Raw genomic sequence first — 17,731 nt, forward strand, 5'->3', positions numbered from 1 at the left:
TTATACAAGCTACACACTGACTGCTTTACGTTGTATCACAGTGTCATATATTCAGTGTTATCCCATATATGAGGAGTGTACTTACTTTTGTGAGATGCTGTATATTACACAGAAAGTCCTGTTCTCATAGGTAATGTGTTACAAGAAGATAAAATGGGTAAACCTAAGGATAAAAGCGAGTTGAACAAGGGCCAAAATGAGTTGGCTCAATGACTGGGTCAGAGCCTCTCCAAAACTGGAGTTCTTGTGGAGTGTTCTTGGTTGGAAGTGGTCAGTACCCTTCAGATTGTTCCGAGAATGGAAATGTGGTGTACCAGTGACAAGATTATGGATGGGAAAGGCTCGTTGGTGCATGGGGGTGAGTGAAGACTGACCCTTGTGGTCTTATCCAACCGATGAGCTACTGTGACTCACATTGCTCCAGTTTATTCTGATTCTGATAGAAAGGTATAGCAATACACTGTATTACATATGGGGCTGCATAGCTTCAGAGAAGTCAGGGTGCCCATGCTGGTCATGAGATTATGTCTGATAGGTTTATGTTGTGCATAGATGAGTCCCAAAACGGATATTTTTGTGCCATGCTGCCCAGCTCTAGTTAACAGTCATGATGGAGGTATTGTACTAGTAGTAAAATCTATAGTTGTTATCTGGAAACCAGTATACTCCATCCAACTTCAGGAAACACTGAAAAATGTTCCTTTTCATTTACATTCAAAGACATAAAACCACACTTCATGTTTGTAGTTAATGGTGGTACCAATTTAATCTGACTTTGCAGCTAAACTAAGTCATTTTTCAGACCTCCTTGGCAGCATAATCCTGACTTTTTAAAATGTGTCTTAGTCAGGAGAAGGCAATGTTGGGAGAACAAAGGACAGCGCATTGAGTGCCTTGTTGCTGAAAAGGACTATATAAGTAAACTTGACTTGACTTGGTAAGTATTGAAGATATAAACAGTTTTAAAATAAAATTATTTTGTGAGTTCCTTTTAACTTGATGATTTTGGTCCACATTATTGCTTTAAATAGATCTTATCTGATCCTATCCAGTTTCAATCAGGTCTATTGAAGACAAATCAGTGGGTAAAATTTAAATGTTGCAAATAGAGCAAATAATCAACAAAATTTAACCTTTTTAAGGAGGTGGACGTTAGGGGCTACAAAGAAACTAATGGAAAACATGCATATTGGACATAGCTTCAAAAAACGTACTCAGCTGTTATACATGAGAGATGGGAAAAGTTAAAGGTGGCTCCGTTAACTCAGCAGTTTACCATTTCAATTTAGTTAGATTTTTATTTTGAAAACAAAATACCCCATTACTGAGAGAAAATCATTCTCTCATCTGTCACTCATCCAGTTTTCAAATCTCTAAAACGGGTGTTAAATACATCAAAAGCATTAGCTAGTAATTTGTCTTAGTAAATTAGAAAATGGTTTACATGACGAGCTGGTACAGCACACTTAAGGCACATAATAACAGTGAAGTTACTATAATCCACATTGAGCGCCCTGCAAAGTGCATAGCAATTAATATTTATGCGCTTAATTTAAAAAATTGTGCACACCTGAATGTGCCCTTAGAATGCCGTCAAGTTATACAGAGCCCTGATTGTGAACAATTAATTTGATTCAGGTGTGTGGAAAACCTGAAAAGTCATTCCACAGGTCCTGGGAGAAGTCGGTTTTGATTGGATTTTCAGGGGCTTTGACAGCACATAGCAGGTTTAACAGGATGTTTCATTTCAGACTGTTGCATTTGTCATATTTTGTTATGATTCTGTAACATCAGCAAACCAAGAATGTAAGCTTCTTTTGCATTCACCTTCATTTCCAGAGAGTTCGAGAGTTTTTCAGACTCTCCACTTGAGTGTGAAAATCCTCACAGAACATGAGGAAAGCGCTTCAGCAGCTTGGTTAAATGTGAGAATTACTTCACATTTTGTGGTGAAAGGTAGAGGCTTGGAGACATTAAGTGTTGGAAGCAGAGAATTGTCTGAAAGACCTTTGAAAGCAGTGTACTTTCTGTCTGATTCATGATAGGTGGAGTTGCATTAAATCATAGATGTCTTAACAGCAAAACGGGAGAATTGGAGGCTGATGTCCGCTATTATCTTGTGCTGTAAGAATTGACAGTGCTAACATCCACTGGAGAAATTAGCTTTGGAACACAGGTGCCCTATATTTCAGTTTTCAGGATGTTCTGTCCAAAATATTTTTAATTTCCGCACCTTACCAAAGAAAAACCTGTACAAAAAATTAACAAAAAAGCAGTGTGGATGAATTAAATAGAGCGTGAACTTAATTTCATGTTGTCACGATTCTTTGGATTCACGTGGGTTTAATAGTATTGTTCCTTTTCCTGCATATTTAGAAGTGAAGTGTTCGCACCTGGTTATGTCTGGGGGGCATTAAGTCTGACTAACGAAATGACTCTATCCTCTGCGGCATTTTAATCTATTCACTGGGAAAGTAATTGACAAGCTTGCAGTGTGTGCATTAGGATAGCTCCAGCTTCAAAAGGACAGCTGTCACTAAAGCAATTAAAATGACAAAGGTTAATTAATTCTCTCCAGTTTTTACCTGATATGAGACAGTCACAATGAGTGAGTTTTCATTTTCAGACGAGTAATAGTGTTTTGAGGAGAGTAATTTATTTGCGATTTAAAAGCACCAGCAACATTGTCTGATGGAGCCCTTAATATGTCAATACCTCACGCAAAACTGTGCCCCCAGGACAGCTTTCAGCACCAGATTTAAAATGAAGTCTGCGGCAGGACATGATCTGAAATGACAATTTGTTGTTTTCTTTTCAAAAGCCAGTTACTTATTATTTCTTCTGTGGCACCAAGACGGAAAATGTGATTTGTTTTTAAATGAGGCGTGCGGGGGGAGGGATGTTTCACACTTAGACATTTCATCTGAACAACCATCCGTAAGTGGAAAAATTAAGCTCTTCGTTTTCCTTGTGGTTTGGAGGTCAAGCGGAAGCAAAGCAAGACGCAAATAATTACCGCACCAAGCACCTCTGACACCGTGAGAGCAGAACCCAAGAACTTTCTAATCCACATAAATGTCAAAGCACTGTTCGCAGCCCTCCCTCCATGTGAATCTCCAAAGGCTGCCAAAAGGCCAGTGGTTAGTCATCTGTTTACTCCTGCAGCTGCTGGGTGTCATTGGGACTCTGAAGGAGAAATCCCATGATTCTCTCTGCCATTTCTGACAGCTCCCACCCAGACCACATTAATCAGGGATTGTGGGCAAGCTAGGGGTTAGACGGCAGACATGGATGGCTCCGGCCCAGGACAACTGAACCGAGGGATCTGGGCCCAAAGATAACCGCGACGTCCAAACACTGCCATGATTCATTTACACTGAGCTCGATCATCTAAAGTAAACTGCTTTTTACCCCCTGATGACTGGTGAAATGAAGCTCTAAAATTAAACACTTTCTAAGAAACTGTAGATAACCAAACCGCTACCATGAGGAATTTTGCTGCTTATTGGGCTAAATTTAAGTTTTCCTATCTAATATTAACATTATACAGCTGTATAACTGTAATTAAAGATGACTTAATCAGATTTAGGTGAAACAAAGCAACAGCCTTTGAACTCCACTCTGAAGCGCCTGCAGTCTGTGGTCCCCTCAGTTTCACACATGCACAAAGGAAAAATAAGCTGTTAACTACCTTTTCTAAATGTCTGTGTTTAAAGTTACAGTTATGTGTATGTATTTTGCGCATTCATAAAGTGGAAAAGGTCTGATGGTGGTGGAGCCTGAGACCGGCTGAGCCTGGAAATGTCTGAAGTCAGACGATCAGATTTCAGAATAGAATCAGTTCATCAATATACAAAGTGCTGATTATTATACATATAACCTCGAAGGCTACAATAATGATTTGTTTTGGCAGTTTTGGAAATGTGTAAATATATATTAAAGGCATAATAATGACATACAGTGGGGTTATTTGATACAAATACAGTGGGGTTTTCCCACTTGCAAAGCATATTGACAATATGCTTTGCAAGTAGGAAAACAGTTGAGTACCTATGATAAAAATTAGACACTGTCTAATTTTTATCATAGGTACTCTTCAACTGTGAGTGATGCAATCTAAAACAAAAATCCAGAAAATCACATTGTGTGATTTTTAGGTACTTAATTTGCATTTCATTGCATGACATAAGTATTTGATCACCTAACAAACAGCCAGAAACCCAGCTCTCACAGGCCTGTTAGGCCCTGTCCCAATTCCCACACTACACCCTACGCCCCTCTATGAAGTGTTTACTTGATACAAGTGCATGTAAGGGTTGAAGTGCGCAGGTTACAAGCGTGCAAAATTGGAGAATTGGGACAGTAGGGGTTACGTCATCGACTTGCACCTCTGCACCATAACTGCAACATCAAAAAGGGTGGGAACCAGCGCTGTTTTCACAGTTATGCTGCTAAAAAAAAATATTTAAAACTGCAACAAGCAATTGTTTTGAGGAGAAGAAAGTGCAGGAAGCGACGGAGGTTTATACACCAGACTCTCGCCGCGCCAGTGTTTGTTTGAAAGATAACTTTAGTGTTATGGCCTTCTGACTGCCCACACTCACTCTGAACCCAGTGGTTTCTTACAATGTTGAGCCTGGAAAACCAGCAAAAATATATATTTGTTAGCTTGCTGTCTAAAGTTTACGCAGTTCTTGTTATTCTGATTTGATGGCTGGTTACGTTGACGGTTGTGATTGGTTTTTGCTCAGAACGTCATCTGCTGCAGTGAATTGTGGGTAATATACTTCGGCGAAGTCCGCTTCGATGCGGGCTTCGCCAAAGGGCGGATGTGGGGCACAAAGGGGGCGGGGCTAAGGACCACTCTGGAGAATTGGGACACACTACGCACTCGAACCTATCAAAGGGAACGTGCAATTCAGGGACACAAGGGTGGAAGTGCGGGGATTGGGACAGGGCCTTAGTTCTAATTGAAGAAGCCCTCCTGCTCTCCACTCATTACCTGTATTAACTGCACCTGTTTGAACTTGTTATCTGTATAAAAGACATCTGTAGACTTGCACAAGGCTAGGATGGGCTACAGGAAAATAGCCAATCAGCTTCGTGAGCAAGCAACAACTCTTGGCGCAATTGTAAGAAAATGGAAGAAGTTCAAGATGACGGTCAATGTCTCTCAGTCTGGGACTCCGTGCAAGATCTCACCTCTTGGGGCATCAATGATCATGAGGAAGGTGAGATCAGCTCAGAACTACACAGCATGACCTAGTTAATGACCTGAAGAGAGCTAGAACCACAGTCTTAAAGAAGACCATTAGGAACACACTACGCCACCATGGATTAAAATCATGCAGCACACTCAAGGTCCCCCTGACCAATCCAGCACATGACCAGGCCTGTCTGAAGTTTGCCAAGGAGCATCTGGATGATCCAGAGGCGGAATGGGAGAAGGTCATGTGATCTGATGAGACAAAAATAGAGCTTTATGGTCTAAACTCCATTTGCCGTGTTTGGAGGATGAAGAAGGATGAGTACAACCTCAACAACACCGTTCCTATTGTGAAGCATGGAGGTGGAAACATCATTCTTTGAGGATGCTTTCCTGCAAAGGTGACTGTATTAAGGGGAGGATGGATAGGACTATGTATCTGGAGATCTTAGCCAACAACCTCCTTTCCCTCAATAAGGGCATGAAGATGGGTCGTCGCTGGGTCTTCCAGCTTGACGACTCCTTGAAGCACACAACCAGGGCAACTAAGGAGTGGCTCCGTAAGAAGCATTCCAAGTTCCTGGAGTGGCCTAGCCGGTCTCCAGACCTGAACCTGATCGAAAATCTTTGGAGGGAGCTGAAAATCCATATTGCTCAGCGGCAGCCCTGAACCCTGAAGGATCTGGAGAAGATCTGTATGGAGGAGTGGTGCAGTGTGTGAAACCTCGTCAAGAACTACAGGAAACATCTGTTATCTGTAATCCCAAACAAAAGTTTTTGTATCAAATATTACGTTTTGTTTTTCTGTTGTATCAAATACTTATGTCATCCAATAAAATGGTAATTAATTACTTAAAAATCACACTATGTGATTTTCTGGATTTTTGTTTTAGATTCCGTCACTCACAGTTGAAGAGTATCTATGATAAAAATTAAATTCTACATGCTTTGTAAGTGGGAAAACCTGCAAAATCAGCAGTGTATCAAATGCTTGTTCTCCCTACTGTAAATTGATATATTATAACGGTCATGCTATCTATAGAATACATTCCTAGTTCAGGAAACTCTGGATTCTTTACAGGGTGTTTTTGCATTTTTCCCCAAAATTTCAAACTCAACTCCTTTGTCTAGGAACTGTTCCAGACAGAATGAGTTGGAATGGATGACATGGGCCTAAAATTTTATCACAATAGTTTATCAAATGTACTGTGATGAGTACTAAAATTGAGAATGAAATATTAAATTCCGCACTCTTTGTTGTCTTTGTTGCTCCATACTCCCAGAGCCTTACAAACACAATTACAAAAGTAGAGCAACTATTGCTTAATGGTAGAAAAATAGTTCAAACATCAAAACTAACAATCTAAACTATGCTATTGTTTTTTGGATTTCCCAACATATTTAGGTCATAAGTATCACCTAATGAACAATCCGATGAGTCATCCGTAAGATAAAGACACCCCCCTGGTGTGGAGAACAGTGCACTCGCATGAATGATCACACGAATTATCTGCAGAATCCTTTTCTGCTACTTATATAGAGTAAATTAAGATAAAATTCAAACTGGATCTGTTGCAGGGAGCCGTCAGTCAGTTGTGTATGATGGCTGTTGGAGAAATGCTTTCTGAAATTATTTCCTTTTTAAAAAAAGGGAAGTCTGTGGTTTGAAAAAAATCCTAGAAAAGTCATTACTTAGATACAAGATGAGCTCCATCTATCACTATTTTTTAAAGGGACGATGTTTTAACACAAGCCAGGAGAGTTAGCACGTCTGTGGGTAAACCAGACTGTGTACTGTAGGCTTCCTAGCTCGACTGACCATCATAACATGTCATGCTCTTAGTTTTACAAAGCACACAATCGCAGAAAAGAACTTTAAACTCAATAAACATAGTTACTTTAAACATACTTTTGAAAAAAAAAATTTGTCTCCAAGGGTCTGGCTTAACAGAGGGGATAAGTTGTGATATCATGAGTCAAGTAACGAGTTAGAGGTTGATGGAGCCTTTCAACAGTCCATAAAAAATGAGTGAAGGTCAGCAGACACAGAGGATGGCTCAGAAAATCATTAGTCAGCATTCTCCAGTATTTTAAAGAGTTTGAGGTTGTATTTTAGGTTTGAATGAGGCTGGGTTGTTGAATTGTGCATAGAGTTGTGCAACCCAGGAAATATTTGGCAATATTTACCAAAATACATATTCGGTTAATAACTAAAGTAAATTCGCTGAAAAAAGGCTACAAAATGTCACACATTTGATCCATTGTTTAGTTTAAATCACTGATCAGAGGCTTCTTTAGTTCTCTAATCTTTAATTTGTCACTAATATGGTTATTTCTGTCAGGGTCTTAAAGGGTACACAGAAAACTATGCTATTACTGATGTCTTTCAGCAGCTCCCACACCCAACACTTTTCTGCCAGACTGTTTACACTTGCGAGATTATGTGCATAATGAGGGGGCATTGTCTCAGTGAAGTGCCGCTTTAATTATTTGTAACTTAAACTGTCCCTGGCACATGTTCTTATGGGTGGCAAACTATCAAAGTCACTTTATTGAGATGAAAGAACTGGCCCTAACAGCAATCTGAGACATTAGTCATTCTTTCTTCTCACTGACAGAAACATGCTCTCAATTTACGAATCAGGTGTTTCCAGTGATTTCTGCCAGCCTCGGTTCTCCACATCATAAATTCTTCTTCTTTGCACTCTCTCATCCTACAGGCAGACGAGTTCTTTAGGCTGCCATGTCAGAAAATTCATCCCTCCTTCACATATTGGAAATGGTCCAGGCTGCTATTAACAGTGCCGTGCATACGACTGCAAACACAGTGAAAGAGCACTGAATTTAAATAGACAGCAGTGATTGTGCCCCTAGGTGCACATTTGTACTTTTTTCCCCCCCTTTTTTTATACAGGTTTCCTATTGTCATTTTAATTCATTCTCTACTCTGTGCTGTTCACTCTGTAGAGCTTCCTCTTTTACTGTGTTCATTTTTGCCAAATGCCTTGCATGGAGCCGTTGGCTCCCAATTTATATAATGAAGCTTTAATAGCTAATCGCAACATCCAGTCTCATTAGCAGAAGTGTTAGTCTGATGCATAATCTGCCTTTTCTGATAACCAGAGGTGCAAACATTTGATATGTGATTAGCGCCTGCTGTTTTAATTCACATTCTCTTCATTGGAGAATAAATCCTGATTTTATGGCTTTTATAAAAAGAACCTACAGTAACCGTCTGACATGTTTTCAATTCTATTCTTTATTTTTAAACAAACTATTCTTTTTGCTCTCTGGCACAGATGATTATCAGAGTTTGCTCAAATGGATACTTTGATTTCTGCAGGGCCATGGAGACTATTACACATTTCACTACTGGCTCCTTGTTGTGCAGCAGGAGCTGAATTTTTTTACACCATGCTTGTTTTTTATGCGACAGAAAGAAAAGCAACATTCAAATCCTAAGAAAGGAAGTTCATCACTCAGGATTTAGAACAGTTATTTTTAAATATTTTTAAAGCACTGCACAGAAAATAACCTTCTGTATCTCTGTCATCTTACATGTCTTCTGCAACTTTTATTTATTCATTGCAACATATTTGATCTGTTTGGAGCTCCTCCATGGTGTCATCCAGTGTCGCGTCAAAACCTCCAAACACACAACACAAAATTAAACCAAAAGTACTGTTCTCTGTTTCCTGTCACAGTCGAGACTTGACGAAGATTTCTTTTGACAGGTGCAACAAAATGACAATATAAATGGGCCTTATTTTACTGTTCACCACATTTGGTTCATGCATGAACATAGATGAGAGTCCGACAAAGATATCAGAGAGGTATACTCACTCTAACGAACCATACTGCAGAAATCAACACCACCCGAAATATGTTTGCTTTTTCCATTACGCCCTCTAACGCGTACTGACAGATTCTTCTTATTTGCATTGACATTTATGCATTTGCAAAGATACCAGAGATTGATTGAAGAAGACACGAAGCATGATTGAGACGGAAATGCACCATCAACATAAACAAGTAAATTAGCAGGAGAAAAACATTAATAAAACTGTTTTTGTGTGTGGGATCTAGAATATTTACATAAATACAACAAGCATACGTTCACAGTAGGCTTGAGAGCTTCCTTTCCAAGTAAGCAGCTAAGCATATAATAAGGGTATTGCAAGCCTAGAAGTGCTTCTCTAAACGCTCTCACAATGACCTCAGGCTGAAATTCCTCACTGGAGCCATATCAGTCTTGTCACAAGAATATGTCTGTTGTAATTTAAAAAAAGTCTGAAGTTAGACACTGAAGCAGCTCAGGGCCTGTTGCTTTCTCGCTTCCTGTTTGGTCATGTGATCACCCGGTGGGGAGGTAGGGGGTCTCGCTGTGGTAGTTGTAGTCCGGGCAGACCTTCTGCACCAGTTTGTAGTCGGTGCTGTAGAAGGTGATGAAGATGCAGATGACTTTGAAGGGTTTGGAGCACAGCCAGGACACGTGGCTCTGGGTCTGCTCCTGCGGGCAGCTCTGTGAGGGGTCGTGGGCGCACAGCGAATTCCTGGTGCCCTTCTCCACCTTTTCGTACTCCACCCTGCAGTTGAAGAGCTTGGTGTCCTTGGTCTCCAGGGCTGTCTGCTGTTGCTGGTGATGGTGGTGGAAGTGTTGGTTTTGTTGGTGGACTTGGAACTCCACTGCCTTTGTCGGAGGGACGAGCCCTACGGAAACGTTGCCCTGACCGGTCGAGTTGTGCCGGAAGTAGACGCTAAAGGTGCCGTTACCATGATCCACAATTTTTCCTGTGATGAGAAGGTTCAGCTTCACAGTCTTGATGTTTGAATGAAAATCACCCCAGCCGAACATCTTCTTGAACTTCCCAGTCTTGACAATAGGCCTTCTTTTTGTCCGAGATCGAGGATCACGTGGCATTGAAACGTTGTAAAGCCAGTTCCATTGCTCCTGTTTGGAATAGGAGTCTGCCTCATCGTAATTCAGATCCACTGAAGTGAAGTTCTCCTTTCCATAGATGGTTTGAGACAGCAGACGGCTGATGGAGACAGCTTTGTTGCTTTCAGTCAAGTAGGTCTTCACTTTGGATTTGGAGCTCTGTCTCAACTCTGGATTTCCTGAGTTGGGTGAATCAGCGCTGGTCGCCTGGAAAAATAACAAGCCCAATTAAGTACAACATTCAGCTGGAGAACACCATGGGAATCTGTTTGTCCAGTAGAAGATCAAAACATGGATTATTGTTAAACACATTACACAATTTTAAATTAGACAAGCTTGGTTATAATTGGCATCTTTTTCATTGCCATTTTTAATTATAACTTCCGGTAGTGATTGCTATTATTATTACAGATATGAATTTAAACATTGGCATAAAAACTCACTTGGTAGGTTAAATAGCAACACTAAACTGTTCTTGGGTGTGAATGTGCGGTGGTTTGGCTTGTTTGGTACTGTGGACTGGCGACCTTTTTGGAATAAACCCTGTGACCTCTGGGATAGGCTTGAGCGGTTACAGACAGTAGATGAATTGTTTCCTTCATTCATTCAAGGCTGATTTTATGCTGCAACTTTTTTAACAGTGATTTTGAACATTTTGTAAAGACAGAAGAGAAAATGATGTAACATTATTTTGTAGAGCTGGCTGGCTGATTTTTACTTTGTTGCTGCAGCAGGAGTAGTAATTAAACTCATAAAAATCAAAATGTATGTGTTCTAATGTCACACAAAAAACAAGGTGGAATTTCTATTGTCAAATCAAAATGAAAATAGTTCTCACTGTAAAAACAGTGAAGGCAAAATAAGTAATTAGATATTCAGTTTTGCTACAATTCTTAAATAATCTATGGGTGTTTTCAATCTAGTTTTTCTTAAGAATAAATAACAAAGCCCAAAACTCAAGCTATAACAATAGCTTTAATTTTAAATGACTAGTTTTGTTGATGATTTGTTTTTTTTATCTGTTTCAGTGGGTCATATTGGACCTTTCCATAGACTGTCTTTATATTTGAAAATATAAACAAAAATACATTTAATATTTGTTGTTGATATTTTATTTGCATAATATTAATATGATCCATACTGAGAGCCTGGAAACCAACAAATAAAAAACACCTCACTGCTGTCAGCAGCTGTAACATATCATTTAAAGCAGCAACTACATCTCAGTGTGTGAAAATGTCCTAATCAAGATTAAAGGGGTATTTCTGCCATATACCGAGATGAATGACGAGCGTCTCTGCTTCAGACGTGATCCAACAGTGGACTATTACCTGCCGAATGTGCCCTGAATGGATGATTGATGGCTCATTCTGCCTCTCATCTAACAATCACACAGATGAGAGAGCAAAGATTTCCCTCGCACCCCACAGACACCCGTGACAGTGATGTCCACACAGTAGCCGTGCAGTGTGACAGTAGATCCATCTGGTCGAAGCGTTTATATTTTGTACTTTTCACCCTGCAATCGATGAGCTCAGAAAAAGGTCTTCTCTCTTTCTGAAAGTTCACTGAATGACATTGTAGCACTGTAGGTCAGATGTGTGCAGTGCTCTCTCAGAGTAAACTGTTGCAGGAGCTGTGATCCTCTTCCTGAAGCGTGCGTTCATTTCATGCACCTGGCTTCGGAGTGCAGCGGTTTGAAAAGATGGCCTCCAGTTGTTTTGAAGAGGCCTCACTGACAAATGTCCCGGTGAGAGCAAACCATGATCTCTGGCACTGTGATCTTTCAACCTGAATGCTTCTTAGGTGCAACTTCATGCGCGGAGTTAAATCTAAAGATTTTCATTGTCTAAACATTGTCATAGCCAAATACCTGCAGCCGAACAGTTTTATTAAGGATTAAAGGAAAGCTCCAGAGCTCTCAGAGAAGGATGTTTCATTGTGCGTTTGTCAGTTACTGTGTTAATGGAACAATAAAGTCTCTCATTTTGTTTCAATATGGATGTTGTGAAAAAAGATGCAATAAATTTGATGAGGAGGGAGAAAAGTTTAGGAAAATGTTTTTCAACTGGTATTTGTATAAACATGTTGGTATTTAGACTAACGTGTTTATGATCTGGCAGGAACTACCAAGGTCAAATAATACCAGACGTACTCCCACGCCTGTTTCATTTATTTTAGTCCACTTTCAGTAATCGTAAAAGAATAAACTGTCTCCTAATGAAACTTTTGTCTGGTAATCAAAGCTGTAAAGCTCATTTATTTCTCATGACTACATCTATTCTGAGTTGTTGAAAGACTGTAGTCTCTAATCACCAAATGAAATATCGTTTTGGTAGCTCAGTAATTACTGATGCGTCTCTGTAACTGGGTTTCTGTTCTCAGCGGAGTCCTGAAACCAGATCCAGGGATATTAGGGAGCAACTCAGAGCTGGTTTAAATGCCTGCCAGACTAATCACTGGAAGTGGGACTTGTGTTTGTGTGGATACAGCATTTTTAACATGTAGATGTGAGGAATATTTTCTGAACCGTACAAATCCTTGCAGGAATTTCACTGACTTTCGCTTGCTTTTTAAATACATGGCCAAATATTCTGTTACTTCTTGCTCTGAGTTACTTGGTAATGTTTGATATGACTGAAATTCTTGGGAAGGATTTTACCTCTGTTTTCTTCTTCTAAGATTATCAAATTTTCCAGAACACATCTGAAGTGTGTGTCCCCAGTCATCCTCAGACCTAATTCCCAGCTCCGGAAGCTCCACTCTGTTGTCGCCAGCGTTTTGTTTGGTCCCCAAACTGTGACATGCAATTAGCTTTCATCTAAAGCACCTGACAGTCTCTGGATTAGGGAAGCACACTGACAGAGACCCCCACTTCACGGATTAGATCCCAACCTGTAATCCAGCCCGGGGAGATTAGGCAGATCAGTAGCAGTCCTGACTAAAGCAACAACATCTCGACTGACAGCACCAGCACACGGAGGGCCAAGATTCCCTTATGCTCGAAACACTTGAGTGAGGTACAAAGGGAGTGTGTGTCGGAGGCGTGAAAGAGATGCTGCCTAGTAGAGAGAGGGGAAACTGGAGGGAAGGAACAACAAAGCTGGCAGCGTAAAGGTCAACAGTCACATTTTGATAACTCTTGGCCTTACAGATATTGGGTTGTCAATACTCTGCTTTAATGAAAATCAGACAACGATAAACAGTATCCCTGCGTTGTTAAAGGTGGAATTAGTTCTGCACTTAATTATCTTCATTATTAACTTCGGATTAAACCATTTTAGCTTGTAGTCTTGAAATTTTAACAGCTCAGATCGCTTACTTTAAACATTTTAGGCAACCAGAAACAATTTCAAGGTTTATTTCATGAATCCTAAAAACTTTTTTGTCTGTTTGCATTGTTTTATAAATAGGAATTTATGTAATTAACTGTGAACTGAACTGTTTTTAGACACACCCTCTTAGAAATCGACACCGAATCCACACTGGAAACCGAAGCCATGAAGGCCAAGTTCTCTCAACTACAGATGCTTGTTATTAAACAAACTAAATTTTATTTATAGATGAACCTTGACCTGGGACAGGTCATTAGATCTAGTTAGAAATATGGAGGTCAATAGCTGGTGGAAATAAAAAATAAAAATTAATGGTAGTTTATTTTGCAACTAGGTGGAGAATAAATTCATAGTTGAAACCATTTTTAAGTCTACAGAGACGAGCTGAAATCCGTTTAGGAATAGAATTAGGTTCACTTGACTTTCAATAACATTTTCGTTACCATTTGAAGAATAATTCAAGGGCAATCCATCACTTAAGTGTAATCTGCATGATCAAAAATCAATGTATGTCTGAAAAAGAAGGCTGTGTGATGCCTCTTAATAAAGTGTATCAGTTAATTTCCAAAAGACACGACATCACAGAGAAGGAAAATGTATAAATCTAAAATTCACTCTGTGAAAAATGTTTGAACAGTAAAAAGAAGTACAAAACCCATGGCAGTGGGACTGAGTAAATATTAATGCTGAGAACAAAAAACAGAGAAACATGTTCATATAAATTATCCAGAAAGGAAAATATTCATAAAACATTTCTTCACTGAAAGAATCCAAACACTACATGATTAAGCAAGACATAGTCTTCATTTAATTACTGCACAATATGAGCATCAACTAGCAAGACTCATACAGAATGAGATTGTTTTTTTCTTTCCTGAAATACCAGAACAAACATTGGTTGTCCCACAAACAGACCTCTTCTGTCCATAAACTGTTAAAACTCACAGTTCATCTCATCCCGCATTGTCCTGCATGTGGTGCCCAGAAAGAATATAACTAGTTTAACTTTCTTTTAGTGTTAAATGCATTAGAAACATATTTAAAATCACAAGTCTGACTTCTCTCGAAATAGGCTGCGGTTCCAGCATCCATTTTGAGTCAACCTGTGCAGGAACAGACAGAAACTGTAGAAAACCAATTCAAAAGTTTAACCTTGTATCCTCTCAAAGTAATAAATAAAAGAGCCTAGATGCTTTAAAGCTGCAGATAACTGATTTCTGTTTGAATATCTGTTGTGCTTTGAGCCCCTCAAACTGCTTTTCATGAAAAATCAGCTTGCTTTTATAATACATCATAATATTTATATCAAATTTACTATTCCTGTTCAAAAGACTTACATCCTACAAGATGTTCAAACACCTCTCCAAATCATTTTAGAGGCTTTTACTTTTTATTTTGTAACTTTTGCTTCCTCCAGTTTATTCTGCACCCCTCCTGAAAACCCCATTTAACTGTCAGTTAATATTATTCCTATATGTTCAGCTTACGAGGCAGAATTCCTCAGCGAGATAACAGCAAATGGCATTGACATGCTGGAGTCCTTTAGGAAGCGACTCTGATTGCCAGATGCAGCGTGCGGGCGGGCTTGTTGGACAAACCTAAATGATATCTACTCTTGGTGAGGCTGTGATAAGGCGCAGACGTTCGGTCTTTGAAACGGGAAGATAAACAACCCCCTTGGTTTCCCTCGGGAGCTCGGAGGAGATTCTATGGGCCGGACCCCCAAACAGCCAACAAATTCCAACCTTTAATAGAACCGCTGGAGGAGCTGGGTGACACTGCGGTGGGCTCGCACACAAAAACCTTGTGAGGAAGACTGAAAGAGTGTGTCGGTCTTCATTTAGCTGGATGTTGTGGCTGCTGTGTGTGAAGGGAAGATGTGTTGTTGTGGTTTAACAGAATGGAGAGCCACCAAGTTGATGGGAGATTTGGGAAGCCACTTTGGAGCCTTGATTGGAAGCTGTGTGCTCGGAAAATTAACGAATGTTGTCCACCCGGAGATTTGACAAATGAATGCAGCAGATTTGATCATTTGGTGGGGTTCAGGTGTTAGAAATCAGATAAGCTTAAAGAGTGAGGAGGTTAGAGTTTGGCTTCAGGATATTTGGCTGTCGTGGTGACTCTGGCTCCATCTCACGCCTAAAGCCTATTTTAAATCTAATTTAAGACTCTTAGATGTTCTGAGAAGCTAGAATTCATGCAATCTTTTTGTTTATGCTAAGAATGTAATTAAAGAGTGTTTTTTTTTTTGTTTGTCCTACTGCGCACTTCAAGAAAAGATCATCATATTAGACAGAATTTAACTTCCATGGTGCGGTCTCCTGTCGTCAGGAGGATGAATCAAATGGGGGCATTTCACACCCGCCAAGAGTTTAGGTCTACATTCACCAAGTGATATCAAAGTGTTACCTGAGGGGGGGGTCAGAGATGATGACAAATCACAAAGTGTGTCGAGACATCACAGGCAGTTGTGGATGAGACGGAGTCATATCGCTGCCACGATGCTTTTAGAGGCCAGGGCATGATTACCCACCGTGACTTCTGAGGAGGATAAATACTGTATGCAGACGGGCTGCGAGATATTAGAGGGGGGCAGTTTGAGGAGAAGGAAGTAGAAAAAAGGAGGGGGAAGAGTGGGGCAAAAAAAAAAACCATAGCCCCTAGTTTTCCAAGTTACCCAGAGGAAAAATGCATAATCATATTATTTCACACACGACTTGGTTCAAAGGCGGCCAAAATAAGTTTGTGAGGTTCCCATGGGTCTGTCAATCTGTTGAAGGAGCTGCAGGCGAAAGCTTAGGATGCAGCAAGTACGAAACAATTATGATCATCCCATTAAAGCATGGCAAAGCAATTTGGCAGCCCAGTCTGAAAAAAAAACACACTACTGTCGAGTGATGCTGGGAGATCAGCTCCCTCTTCCACGATGCTTCTTTTAAAGAAATTATACCGGCTCTAATAATTAATGTTTGTTTTTGGTTTGTTATGACAGAAGGGGGAAACGGATGATAGGGAATGTTGTCGTTCGAGGAATTGTTTTCTTTAAAAGCAGGATGGGCTTCATAAAGTAAGAAAGGAAGGGGTGGGGTGAAATGATTAGTGCGCTTAGTCAGCTGTGAAATTGAGTTTATGGTTTTCAAGACTGCGAATTCAATTCGATAATGGGTATTAAGTTGTAGGGAATAATTAATAGTAATTGACTTCTTTCCATCACTATGCAAATTAAACACAGATAACACCACAGGAGCTTTTTAAGGCCAATCAAGTTTGTAGGGATTAAGTTTATGGAATTTTTTTTTTCCATGTCAGAGAGGGGAGTGTCTCCCGCTCTGCTTTGATTGCTTTGTTGACAGATTTATCAGCGGGTGAGGGGTTACTGTCTCTTCGGGGATTAAAGGAATTGGGTTGTCACAACTGTCAAGGCATTGAGCTTGCAAGCATTCTGGTGTATTTGTCATAATGGGCTCAGGCTGTTCTCCTTCGCCCTGTCAGATATACTTTTTCCGAACCACATCTGCAAATAGGAGAAATGAAAAAAGGAAGGATTGGATGGACGGCGCTGGAGAAGGTCCAGCAAGGAAGGTATTTGTCAAGGAAATAGGCATTTTTATTTTATGGAAAAATAAGTCTGCAAGCAAATGTGATTAAAAACTGTAAAAATATGACTTTTATACAACTAAAACACTCCAATTACTGTCATAAACAGCTGAACACAAGGCCTAAAATTTTCACACAACCGTTTCAAAAAGATTAATTCCTTCAAGGTTTTACAGAGTCTTAATTGTCCCTTTTTAATTACAATAGTGCAAAAATAATTTATATAAATCTCAAGGTCTAGAATGCAAATAACAGAAGAAGGTCAAATCAAAATGACATTTAACTCACTAGAGAGATGAGTGACAGAAGCGCAGCAGCGGCCCACAGGCATGTGGTCTTCATGCTTCTCTGGGGAGCGTCCCCTCTCATGTCAGTTGCCTCTGATCTTCTCATTTCAGCCAAAACGGGAAAAAAGAAACAAAGGAATCTCCTACCAACTGAGTCGGTATCAGCTATAAAACTTAAGGAGATTTAAGGAGTGAGGGAGGTGGTCCGGAGGAAAGTACGATCTTCTCAGGTTCATCCAGGAGAGCTCATCCAGACATCTGCCGTTTTCTAGCGCAGCAGTGACAACGGAGGCGTTTTCACCTCTGATTGTCAGTGTGAAGGGATGTTTTATACTTGGAGGGAGAGAGTTGGGGAGGACAGAGAGAG

The 17,731-nt window shown here is 40.0% G+C and overlaps 1 protein-coding gene across 1 annotated transcript; it reads right to left on the reverse strand.

The window, feature by feature from the left end:
• Positions 1-8,691: 8,691 nt before the first annotated feature.
• Positions 8,692-17,688, reverse strand: LOC124865909 (neurexophilin-1). Its single transcript, XM_047361418.1, has 2 exons — positions 17,366-17,688; positions 8,692-10,352 (listed from the first exon to the last, which is right to left on the reverse strand). The coding sequence occupies exons 1-2, from the start codon at positions 17,468-17,470 to the stop codon at positions 9,561-9,563; spliced, it is 897 nt and encodes a 298-aa protein (XP_047217374.1). The 5' UTR covers positions 17,471-17,688; the 3' UTR covers positions 8,692-9,560.
• Between the last annotated feature and the right edge of the window lie 43 nt (positions 17,689-17,731).

This window comes from Girardinichthys multiradiatus, chromosome 3, assembly GCF_021462225.1.
Source record: "Girardinichthys multiradiatus isolate DD_20200921_A chromosome 3, DD_fGirMul_XY1, whole genome shotgun sequence".
Lineage (NCBI taxonomy): Eukaryota > Metazoa > Chordata > Actinopteri > Cyprinodontiformes > Goodeidae > Girardinichthys > Girardinichthys multiradiatus.

Excerpts from the sequence above, each read along its gene's own strand:
- LOC124865909 (XM_047361418.1), bottom strand. The coding sequence starts at position 17,470 with ATGAGAAGATCAGAGGCAACTGACATGAGAGGGGACGCTCCCCAGAGA. Across the intron at positions 10,353-17,365 it reads TTCTGTCACTCATCTCTCTA|GCGACCAGCGCTGATTCACC; the intron begins GTGAGTTAAATG and ends TTATTTTTCCAG.